Source organism: Exserohilum turcica (assembly GCF_000359705.1).
Source record: "Exserohilum turcica Et28A unplaced genomic scaffold SETTUscaffold_13, whole genome shotgun sequence".
NCBI classification, from domain to species: domain Eukaryota; kingdom Fungi; phylum Ascomycota; class Dothideomycetes; order Pleosporales; family Pleosporaceae; genus Exserohilum; species Exserohilum turcicum.
Genome location: NW_007359948.1, coordinates 995222 through 1005773, shown reverse-complemented (window position 1 = coordinate 1005773; position 10552 = coordinate 995222). Strand labels below are relative to the sequence as shown.

The 10552-nt window shown below is 56.6% G+C and overlaps 5 protein-coding genes across 5 annotated transcripts; 2 read left to right on the top strand and 3 right to left on the bottom strand.

Moving 5' to 3' along the window:
* Positions 1-357: 357 nt before the first annotated feature.
* SETTUDRAFT_147782 (uncharacterized protein) lies at positions 358-1252 on the bottom strand (the record flags this gene model as incomplete). Its single annotated transcript, XM_008024968.1, has 3 exons — positions 358-626; positions 796-1167; positions 1223-1252. The coding sequence occupies 3 exons, from the start codon at positions 1250-1252 to the stop codon at positions 501-503; spliced, it is 528 nt and encodes a 175-aa protein (XP_008023159.1). The 3' UTR covers positions 358-500.
* A 641-nt stretch (positions 1253-1893) lies between these two features.
* SETTUDRAFT_105133 (uncharacterized protein) lies at positions 1894-4574 on the bottom strand (the record flags this gene model as incomplete). Its single annotated transcript, XM_008024967.1, has 4 exons — positions 1894-2153; positions 2205-4088; positions 4167-4436; positions 4505-4574. The coding sequence occupies 4 exons, from the start codon at positions 4572-4574 to the stop codon at positions 1894-1896; spliced, it is 2484 nt and encodes an 827-aa protein (XP_008023158.1).
* A 1573-nt stretch (positions 4575-6147) lies between these two features.
* Positions 6148-6739, top strand: SETTUDRAFT_159754 (uncharacterized protein; the record flags this gene model as incomplete). The annotated part of the gene is made up of 3 exons (XM_008024966.1): positions 6148-6166; positions 6226-6308; positions 6410-6739. 3 exons carry the CDS (start codon positions 6148-6150, stop codon positions 6737-6739), a joined length of 432 nt encoding a protein of 143 aa, XP_008023157.1.
* A 797-nt stretch (positions 6740-7536) lies between these two features.
* On the top strand, positions 7537-8487 carry SETTUDRAFT_37875 (uncharacterized protein; the record flags this gene model as incomplete). Its single annotated transcript, XM_008024735.1, has 1 exon — positions 7537-8487. One exon carries the CDS (start codon positions 7537-7539, stop codon positions 8485-8487), a length of 951 nt encoding a protein of 316 aa, XP_008022926.1.
* Positions 8488-8596: 109 nt separating this feature from the next.
* Positions 8597-10330, bottom strand: SETTUDRAFT_167862 (uncharacterized protein). The gene is made up of 4 exons (XM_008024965.1): positions 9972-10330; positions 9835-9922; positions 9402-9785; positions 8597-9353 (listed from the first exon to the last, which is right to left on the bottom strand). Exons 1-4 carry the CDS (start codon positions 10209-10211, stop codon positions 8914-8916), a joined length of 1152 nt encoding a protein of 383 aa, XP_008023156.1. The 5' UTR covers positions 10212-10330; the 3' UTR covers positions 8597-8913.
* Positions 10331-10552: the final 222 nt, after the last annotated feature.

The window sequence follows — 10552 nt, the reverse complement described above, 5'->3', positions numbered from 1 at the left end:
GCGCAGCCCACCACCAAACAACGATGCGCGGCCGCAACATCAAACTGCCAAAGAAATTTGAGTAGATAGGATGTTTTTTGAACTATTTAGACTACTCCACCAAAAAATCTCGTGATAATAGCTTTTGTATGGTGCTCTACAGCCTCATTTTTGATAGGCGGACATTTTAGTGGTGGTGTTGCATTGTCTGACCCGTTGCACGCATTGACCACCCACACTAGGCGTGAAAAAAAAAGCTGTAAAAAGACAAGAGAGCTAGGTTCGAGGTTAGGAAAGCGGGACAAGTCTGGAATGCCTTATCTGCAGCATACTTCAAGTTTGCTAGCAGCGCCAATGAATATGCAATTACAGCACATTGCCGCCTAACATGTTATAGGATTGATTGTACCATCTCAGCTGGATTCCAGATGCATGAATAGTACAAGAGATAAGTCCGAATTGCGTCCAAGGCAATCTAGATAGTAGCCTTGTTTCCCTATTGCTCCTACAAAGACACAAACTCAAGCCGCAAGACCCTCCCTAACCTTCAAGTACTCCTTGCGGTACTGGTTCTCATCCGTCTCAGCGCTCCTGTTTAGCGGTGTCCATTTGGGCTCGTCCTTGAAAAGGCGCATAGCCTTTGTATACTGTAGTGTAGATATCATTAGCATTCGTCCACCTCACCTGTCCAAAGAAGAAGAAGAAGAAGATGATGATGAGGAAGAAGGCGAGGAAGCAGAAGCAGAAGCAGAAGCGGAAGAAGACAAAAACAAAGACAAAATAAAAAAGTGTAATCCCGCAAATCCACAAACTCACATTCCTCTCATCCGTCGTAAACCGATGATAAATACCACTGGGGAGAATAATCAAATCGCCCTTTTCGAGCCAAATCCGGACCCAATCGTCGTGCTCACCACGGACATCAAAGTAGCCCGCGCCATCGAGGATATAGCGAATCTCCTCGTCTTCATGCAGGTGCTCGCTGAAAAACGTCTTGACTTTTTCCTCGTAGACAGCGCCCAGGCTGTCCGGGCTGATGGTGACTTCATCCCGGTTCTTGTACTGACGTGACGCGGCGATGGAGTCGACGCCCGAAACGTCGGGGACGTGCTGGTAGATGACGCCTAGCTTTTCGAGATACGCGGGTGAGACGGGGCGGCCTGAGTTGTGGGGTTCGCGTTGGTCGCCCTGGAGGGGAGGGGAGTAAGTCATGTGGTAGAAGCGGGAAATATGGATTGCTTACCGGGAGGTTGTCAAACCAGTATGCCTTCATTTTGCAAGGTGATGTTGTGCAGAGGGATGTGCTTCAGTGGGGGGGCTTCAAGTAGTTGTGCTTTGCTTTAATGTGGTTGGGCGCACCTGTCAGCAAATGGTGAATAATTTGAGATGCCCAATTGCACGTGGCGAATTGCGTCATCCCCATTACACATGGAAAATCACCTAGTGCTAGCTAGTTGTTAGTCTACATACAGCGCCATACTCTTCACACCACGACATGTTGCCCTTGGTCAAGATTGCATAACACAGACTACAGTACAGCCCGTTTCCAGGAGATGCAATGGGAGCATCTAGCTATTGCCCTGGCATATAATACAGAGGATAGAAGTATACCGCAAGTGCGCCGGCACATGGTCGTCCCACCACGCATGCCCAATCATGCAATCCGAGCCCCTCGCTAAGTGGGACGCATGAATGCCCAGCTAAGATGCATGTGCGTCGAAAAGAAAACAATTACAAACACTGTCCATATCCCATCAATCATGTCTTTCAATTCCGTTCCGACCCCCGGCACACGCATGCTCAAAGGGTCGGAAGAGCCCAGGGTATGTCCAGCTAAAAATGCCAATAGTTCACATGAAACGATGGAGGCTCAACAGTGCGAGGTGAAGTCGTAGCTTTGGGGCCCACAAGACGCTATCTTGCAAAGACCTTTACTATACCATCACCACCTGCCGAGACAACGAGACGGCCGTCCTGGCTCCAGACGACACTACAGACGCCCTCGCCGCGCATGATGCGATGCGCTGTGATTTCTTGTGTACAGATGCGCTTGTCAAGTGACCAAAAGCGGATGGAAGCGTCGTGACCGGCAGAGACTGCTTCACGGCCATCTTTGCTGAGAGAAAGGGAAGAGATGGCAGCAGGGTGGGCCAGCATGCTATATGTACATTGACCTGGTATTGTCGTTAGCCGGAGCATGTTGGTAAGTGATGCGCGCAACATACCAGAGTTGGCATCGAAGAACCTGATGAGGTGATCTTCGTGCCCACTTATGATGACGCCCTCGAGGCCACCGCTGCTGTTGGATCCAGTTGGACCGTGTATTCCCTCTTCGTCAGACCCGCCTCGGCCTGCCTCTTGCGATGCACCGTCCAGGAGCTGGGAGCTGGTCACGACCGAGGTGATGCCAGTCGCCGGGGTGCCGTCGTACGACTCATTACTGGCCATGCCAATCAGCTCCTCGCCCGTTCTTGTGTCGTATACTAGTATGGATGCATCGGTAAAGGAAACAACAAAATTCTCGCCAGTGGGAGAGAGCGGGCTGATGCAGGTAGGCGAGGGGTGCGTGGCACGCTCAATCGTGTGTATGAGCATGTAATGGAATGGAGTGGTGGTGGCGATGCTGGGTTGAGGTGATGAGGGGTGGTTCGAGCCAGAGGTGACCGAGTGTCGTCGACTGCCACCAACACCGCGACGCGATCCAGTCTGAGGCGACACCAATTGCGGCGGTGCGCTGACGGCCCAAATCTTGATGGTCCCGTCTGCAGAGCCGGACGCCAGTATCACTCGGTCTGGACCGCCATATTTGCTGCAGTCGGCCTTGAAGACGTTGGCGCAAGTAGTGGGCAGGACGCACACAGTCCACACGGCATCGGTGTGGCCTTCGAGAGTAGCCTTTGGGTCGACGCGGCCTCGTTCCCAAACGCGGACTGTGGCATCTTGACCACCTGAAAATATCCAGCCGTCGCCAGAGACCCTACCGCCCGTTGCAAAGTGAGCCGAAGCTGGGCAAGCCGCCAGGCATGTCACGGCGCCCTCATGGCCTCTGTGCGACCAGAAGGGCTGGATGTCGAGGTCGTTGTTCATGCTGTGCTGGCTTGCGTAGCTGGCGGGTATCATCCACCTCTTGATCATGCCGTCGTCGCCTGCTGTGCAAATCTCTGGCTCACTGGGACTTCCACCTCCTGTGAAGATGACAGACCGTACTACGTCCAGATGACCGCGAAGGGCGAAGCGGACCTTGAAACTCTGCGGATCTGTCTTTGACAACGTCTGAGCGGCGGCTTGTTGGGCTTTCTGGTCGCTGCTCAGCCGCCTGGTATGGTCTTTGCTTGTCCTCTTAGCCGGCCGCGGCGGGGATTTTGCAGGTATGCTGTTTGCGGGCGGGAACTCTTCCGTGTCTGGTCTCCGCGGCGGGCCTTCCTGGGCTGCTTCGGATGCAGGGTCAAAAATCCAATCGTCCGACTCTTTCTCTTGGGCAGCCGCCTGGTTCGAGGCTGCTGCTGCTGCCGCTGCCGCTGCCGCTACTTCTTCCTCTTGCACTTGTATTTGCCGGCCTTCGTTGTCAAAAGAGTGCGTGACCTTTTCCACCTGCTCCTCGGGGACCGACGAATAGTGCTGCTGGGTTTGGAGGGGACGCTGCTGCTGTGCAAGGAGTTCTTGCGTCATGTTGGGGTTCTGGGACAGCGGCTGCTGCTGCGACGGCTCGCGAGCCATCTGCGGGGCATGGTGGATCTGGTGCTGGGCGGCCAAGTTCTGCAGCTCCGAGGTCACGGGCATGTTGGGGGGCTGGTGGTTGGGCTGGTGGTTGGGCATGGTGGTGCCGGGCAGGGTGGGGAGGTGCGGCTGCATCCTCTGGCGGTGCTGCTGCAGGTACAAGTCTTCCATGGAGGCGTCGCCATGGTTCAGGAAGCCGGTGCCGTTTGCGAGGCCCTGCAGGCCCTGGGGCGGCTGCGGCTGCGGCGGAGGGGTAAGGAGATAGGTGATTTCCTCGACGCACTTGGTGAGGTAGAGCTTCGACTTTTCGCGCAGGCTGTCGCGGTCGGCGTCGGAGCGGTCGAGGAAGTCGGAGTCGACGTCGAGGAACGAGTTGTGCTTTGTGTGCTGGGCTGTGTGCATGTCAGCAGAGAGCAGCGCCGCGCCGCGCCGCGCAGCGACATGCGGCTGGGCTGGGGAGGAGCACGCACGCTTGGTCGGGCCCGGGGCGCTCTTCTTGCCCTTGGGGTCTGTCTTGTCGTCGGCGGCGGCGGCGGCGTCGGCCTTTTTCTTGCGCTCGTTGGTGAGGGCCAGCTCGAGCATGCGGATGTGCTTGTTGAGCTGGTCGTTGAGCTTCTTCGCACTGCGCACCTCGCCCTCCTGCTTTGCAATCTTGGCCTTCATCTCGGCGCGCTCAATGTCCCAGGCATTCCGGGCGCGCTCGTGGTTGTGCCATTCGAGCTGGAGGAAGCGCATCACACCTGCACGACGATTAGCCCTGTGAAGTCCGGCGGGCGCTCCCCTAACATGGCGAGGGAACACGGCATACCCTGCAGCGTGTACTCGGTCCCTGCGGGCGCGCTGCCATCACCGCCGCCGTTGGCACCGCTGCCGTTCATGGCCGAGGGCGACTGCCAGGCCATGGCGGTCGAGTTCTGGGGTCCTGTGGCGGCGCACTAGTTGAGCAGCAGTCTGTGAGGGTGAGGGTGCGAGTGGGCATGCGGCGTGTCGGGGGTCGGCAAGAGCGCGGTCGGCGGCGACGTGTTCGCTGCCGCTGCCAATGTGGCCTGGGGGGGGGGGCGCTGGCGAGGGCGAGGCGGGGCGTGGGCAGCCGCTGGGCGAGGTCAAGCAGCGTGGACGGGGGCGAGCAGCAGACGGTGGGCGATGCGATGGAGGGGGGGCGTGGACAGCGGGTTTCGAGGGCTGCAGGCCTGGTGGTTGTTCGCATGCCGTTGCACTCGCTGGCTGCCTCTGAGGCCGCTGAGCCCTTCGCTCCTGCCCGCCCACGCTCGCAGGGGACGGGGGTAGCGCCGAAGCGGGACCCTGCCGCGCACGGGCCACATCACCAACATTGCCATGCCACAGCCAGAGAGCCGCTTCAACGGTACCACACTGCGCGCCGCTCGCCCACCCCGTCGCCGCCGCAGCCTGCCCGCCCACGGCATGGCATCCCCAGGTATCCCGCAGTGCACGCCCGCCCAGCACTCCCCCTCCGGATGCCGTGGGGGCGCTCGACATTCGCTGCCCGCTGCCCCCAGGGCATACACCTTTCCGGCCATACTCGCCTGTCCCAAACCGGCACCACGGCCAACACCCGCCTGACGCATGGCCAGCAGCATCCAGAACATGCAGACTTGCCTGTAAGTGCCCCCTCGTCTCCTTCTGCCTCGCGTCGCCAGCCCCCTGCCACTGCCTGTCCCAGTCCAGCCCACTGTCTTCTTCATCTGGGCATCCATGTTACATCATCGCTCAGCACAACATACGCCGTGCCTCCCCATGAGCTGCTCACCCCCTTGGACCTCAATCACACCGCTGACGCAAGACGCAGACATGCGGTTCCCAGGCCTAACGTGAAGCCCTGCACTAGTTTTGCCCGCTGCCCACCAGTGCGCTGAGTGCAAGCATCGGGCGCGAGCATCGAGTGCAAGCAACACGCAGCACTGTGCTGCTTGGTCTCATTGCACGCAAGTATGCATCCCGTTTCCTCAATTCACCCTAGCCCTCACTTTCTCGTCACATGTCGTCGTTTTCTGGCTCTTCTCTATATCCTTTTGGCACCTGTCAGATCCCATCTCTATGCTTAGCCTTGCTGGGCACGGCCTTGCCCGCCACGCCCACGCCCACACCAGCCATCTCAACGACGACTAGCCGACGTCATGTCGCACCTAATGGCCAAAAAACCAGGGCAGCATTCATCCCACAGTGGCACAGGCAGCCGTTTTGCGCGCAGTCCTGTGATCGCATACCGGGGCCTGACTTCGTTCATGCCAAGTGGAGCCTTCCCGATTGGTACATAGGCGCTCGACGCTACAACCTTGTCACAACATTGGAACAGCAAGAGACTTTACCACATTCACCCCACCTCCCGCCAACCACCACCGCATCCGACCGACCTCGAAAATCAGCCATTCCAGTCGCGCACACCCGCATATAGCACCGACACCGACAGCTCCCCCACATAAATCACCAGACATGGCCGGCGGTGGTAAAGGTACGCGCGGGCCCGGCGGCGCGCTCTGCAAGGCTTCGACGGCTAACCAAGCTGCGTAGGAAAGACAGGAGGCAAGACAGGCGGAAAGGGCGACTCGCAGGTCAAGACTCCAAAATCGCACTCCGCCAAAGCCGGTCTCCAAGTGAGTAGCTGCCCAATACGCGTCATCACCCAATCCACCCCACCCGTTCTTTGCCAGCCCGTACCCCAGGACGACGCGCTAACCTCTGCCGTTCTGTCCAGTTCCCCTGCGGTCGCATAAAGCGTCATCTGCGAAACCTCACGCGACAAAAGACGCGCATCGGCGCCAAGGCCAGCATCTATCTGACTGCCGTTCTCGAATACCTGACAGCTGAGGTGCTGGAGCTTGCAGGCAACGCCGCCAAGGATCTCAAGGTCAAGCGTATTACGCCACGCCACCTGCAACTCGCCATCCGAGGTGACGAGGAACTCGACACGCTTATCCGCGCCACCATTGCCTTCGGAGGTGTCCTACCGCACATCAACCGCGCGCTATTGCTCAAGGTCGAGCAGAAGAAGAAGAGCGGCGTGGCCAAGTCTGGCGAGGCGTAGAAGTCTGCTGGTCCTGGAAGCGCCTTGGTTAGCGGTCGCCAAACCGCCCGCTTATCAGGTCGAGCATGAGTATGCGAGTCGCGTGGCAGATGCGACAAATCGCAAGAGCGTGGAGCGCGCTGCCACTTTTGCTCAGTTTCTGTGGTGTACTGTCCTTTTCCGCAGACGGCAGCGCTTGCTGAAATCTCGGAATGGCAGCACAAGGATGTTAGCTTTCTTTCGTCAGGCGTGTGAAGGAACGGTGTTGAAGGTCATGTCTATTCTTTTTCTTTCTTCATCCTTTCGTGGTATGTAGTAACACACTCGAATTCCAATGTCACAGAGTAGCAGGGAGAGTCGGTTTGGCTTGCCTCTCCAATCATGAAAGCTTTGCCTTTTTTGCTTTCGGAAAGCCATCAAGCCGCAGACGAGACTTGTATCACGCAAGCGTGCAAGCGTGCAAGCAAACAAAACGCGGTGACATGGGCCCCAGCACCTGCAGGTCCGGGTCATTGCAACAGCAATCACGAGTCCTACTCTCGAGCCTCCGAGTTGCGGTAACACAGCAGGTATCTTCGGGTTTGGACAAACTCGCAGCGCATGATGGCTTGGTGGGGGCAGGCAGACGAAAAGCCGTATTTTAAGCAGAGCAGAAGACGTTGAAGAATGCGTCACTATTCCCTTGGTTTGGTTCACTTGATTCTTCTTGTTCTCTTCATCAAACCGATTGAATCTAGTATTTTCTTCCTTTGCTCTCCAGTCTTCTTTGATACAGAACTCTTCCTCCCCAGAAAACAACAACAACAACAACAACAACCATGTTCAGCGCCTTCTTCGACCATGACCCCTTCCACCACATGGCCGCCATGCCTCCCGCCCTCCCGTACGAAAAGTACTTTTCCCCACCTCCACCCAGGAGACAACGACAGCACGGTCATCATCATAACCATAATCATAACCACCACCGCCATGCATTCCACCCGGACGCTTCTCCCCCAAGCTACTTCTCCTCTTCCCCCTCTCCATCCCCAGACCAAGACCAAGACCACGATCATGATCCCTACTTCCACTCCGACTCTGACACTAGTCTCCGCATCCCAGCAGCACCGCTACCTCATCGCTACACTTCAAGCAGCAGCAACAACAACAACAACAACAACAACAACAACAGCAAGAAGAAGAACGGGCCGTCCCATAGTAATGGTACTAGTGGAACTGGTAGTATGACGATGCTAGGCGCAACACCAGGATTCCGCCGCACAACGCTCAAGCTGGCGCGCCGCACGTTTGAAAAGATAAATGCCATGCATCCTTCTTCTTTTTCTTCTTCTTCTTCTTCGTCGTCGGCAGCGGTGCTCATTCTGCCAGACCTACTAACGCCGCTGCTGGTTACCGTGTGGAATCCTACTAGTACTACTGCTGCGGGGGCAGCGTACACGCTGCGGGCTACTGTGGCGGGCGACATGCGGTTCTGCGATGTGGTGAGACAGATTGTAGGTGATGAACAGCAGCAGCAGCAGGGGGGCGAGGTGGTGAGGGCATATGTCAAGGTGAGGGGTGAGTGGCAGGAGCCCGAGGCTTGTTGTCGGGTGAGTGAGTTTGTGGAGCAAGTGGGGAGTAGTAGGTATGTGGGCGAGGTTCAGGTTAAGATTGAGGTTGGAGGGGGCAGTCGTGTTGGTGGTATTGGAGACGGAGCTGTTTCTGGGGGGAGACGCGGGTTCGCGGCATGGGAAAGGGAGACGGGGCGGGCGTGGGAAATTCGAGAGTAAAGGCTCTTCTTCTTCTTCTGCTTCTTCTTCTTCTTCTTCTTCTTCTTCTTGGTGGTGGTATGGAAATAGACAAGGTACACAGACTGCATCAGGCTCAAACATGGTTGTATAAAATGCTATTTGCGTAAATCCGCTTCTCGTTTACTCGCACCGCCCTAGACATCATGGCTCGCAGCTCTGGATCCTGAACGCCAAGCCTAATCTAATATGTTTAATGGTGTAGTGTAAGATGCTCCAAAGGCAGAAAAGGTTACAAGAAGATACTCAAAAGAGAGATGAAAAAAAGCTCTGTGCCAGGGAATCGCTGGTGGGGGGGGGGGAAGCAAAAAAAGACATGGTCCGCATTTGACAACACGTAACATGCCATAGAAACAAAGGAACGTGAGTCATTTTCCTTCATGCCATTCTTGTCATTTTTTGACGCTTCTACGACTTCAGGCTGTCTTGCATGCTCCTGCTGCTGGCGCTGAGGGGCATGTTGCTGGTAGGGAGAATCGTCTTGGGCTTGCTGTTCTGGCGGATCTTGGCTAGCGCGTAGACAAGGCCACTGATGAAACCAACGATAATGGCAGAGACACTGCCAAAGGTAACGGGCGCATCGAAGAAGACCAGACCGCTAAGAGCAATGGGGAGCTTGTTCAGCGCGCCGACCATCGAGTAAGTTGTAGATGACGTGACACGGACAGCCCAGGCAGATGTGTATGAGATGAAGACGGTAGAGAGACCGGACACAATCATGACAATCATGACGGTGTTGCGCTGGTCCGGGGGAAAGTTCTTCTGGATGTTTGCAGAGGACCAGTCTTCGACGAGGATCGATGCGACGAGCAGAATGGGAATGGTGAGGAGGTTGTTGTAGTACATGGCTGTTACAAGTTAGCGTAGTCGACCGTTGCGAACGGTAATAGACTCACTGTCAAAGTCCTTGAAGTTGGTGAGCTTGATGCGCTTGCGCATGCCCAAAACATACGTAGCCGTGCACAGGCAGTTGAACATCATCCAGAGGTAACCGGCATGCAGGGTAGACATGGCATCGGTGGAGGCGGCTGAAGAGTTGTTCATGCTAGCCAACGCATGCTGAATGTCTGCCCAGGCCGCAATGACGGAGCTAAAAACCATCAATCCGAACGAAAAGAGAGCCATTGGCGTAACCGCGCCTCCGAACCAAAGAACCTCTCCGTATGCGATCAGGATAATGGTCAGGTTCTTGAAAATGGTGTAGACGGGGATCGAGAGGAACTTGAGGGCCCAGGTGCTCGTGTAGATCATGCCGATGAGGAGGAGAGAGATGGGGAACCCTGGTCTAGTTAGAGAGATTCCAGGAGCTGCCGCATCGGGCGAACGTACACTTCTTGGCCTCATCGCTGTTGAAGTCGCGGTACGTGATGATGCCGGCGGCTTTGCATATCGAGATTGCGGCAACGCACACAACCGACTGTCGCGAGTTAGACGGGGCGGTCTGCGTGGGCGAGGAATCGGCATACCTGGACGCAGAGAAGGAAGAAGTTGAGGTTGAAGTCGACGCCGGAAAGCACGTATTTGTTCGTAACCGTCATGAGGATGGACGAGCCACAGTAGGCCAGAATGGCCGCGACTGGGTTCTCCGTTACCGACGCCGCGCCGCCGCGGTGTGAGGATGCGCGTGGCAGCGGCGAGGGCGCGCGGAACTCCTTGCCCGAAGGCATGTCGACTCTGTAGTCGTCGCTTTTCTTGTCGTCAGACATTGTGGGGGAGCGTAATGTGTTCACAATGACCAGATGTACGTAAGCGGTCGAGGTATGCGGCAGCGACAGGAATGTCCCGTGGGTCAAAGGACAGCTAAGTGGCGGCGACTGTACGACGCTGGGTGAGGGGCTGTGGAAGGAGGGAAGAAAGAGACACGAAGAGGAAGAGGAAGAAGGCGAGCGTCGCAAGAGAGATGCGCAGGGACGCGAGTCGGGTGGGTCACGGCGATGCTTGTCCCCTGGCCTGGAGTTGCTGGTCTGTAGCCGTGGTAATTTCAAATGCCACTAAACCGCCTTGGAACACGAGTAAACCTTCATGTCAGCATCCCAGCCCGCTATCT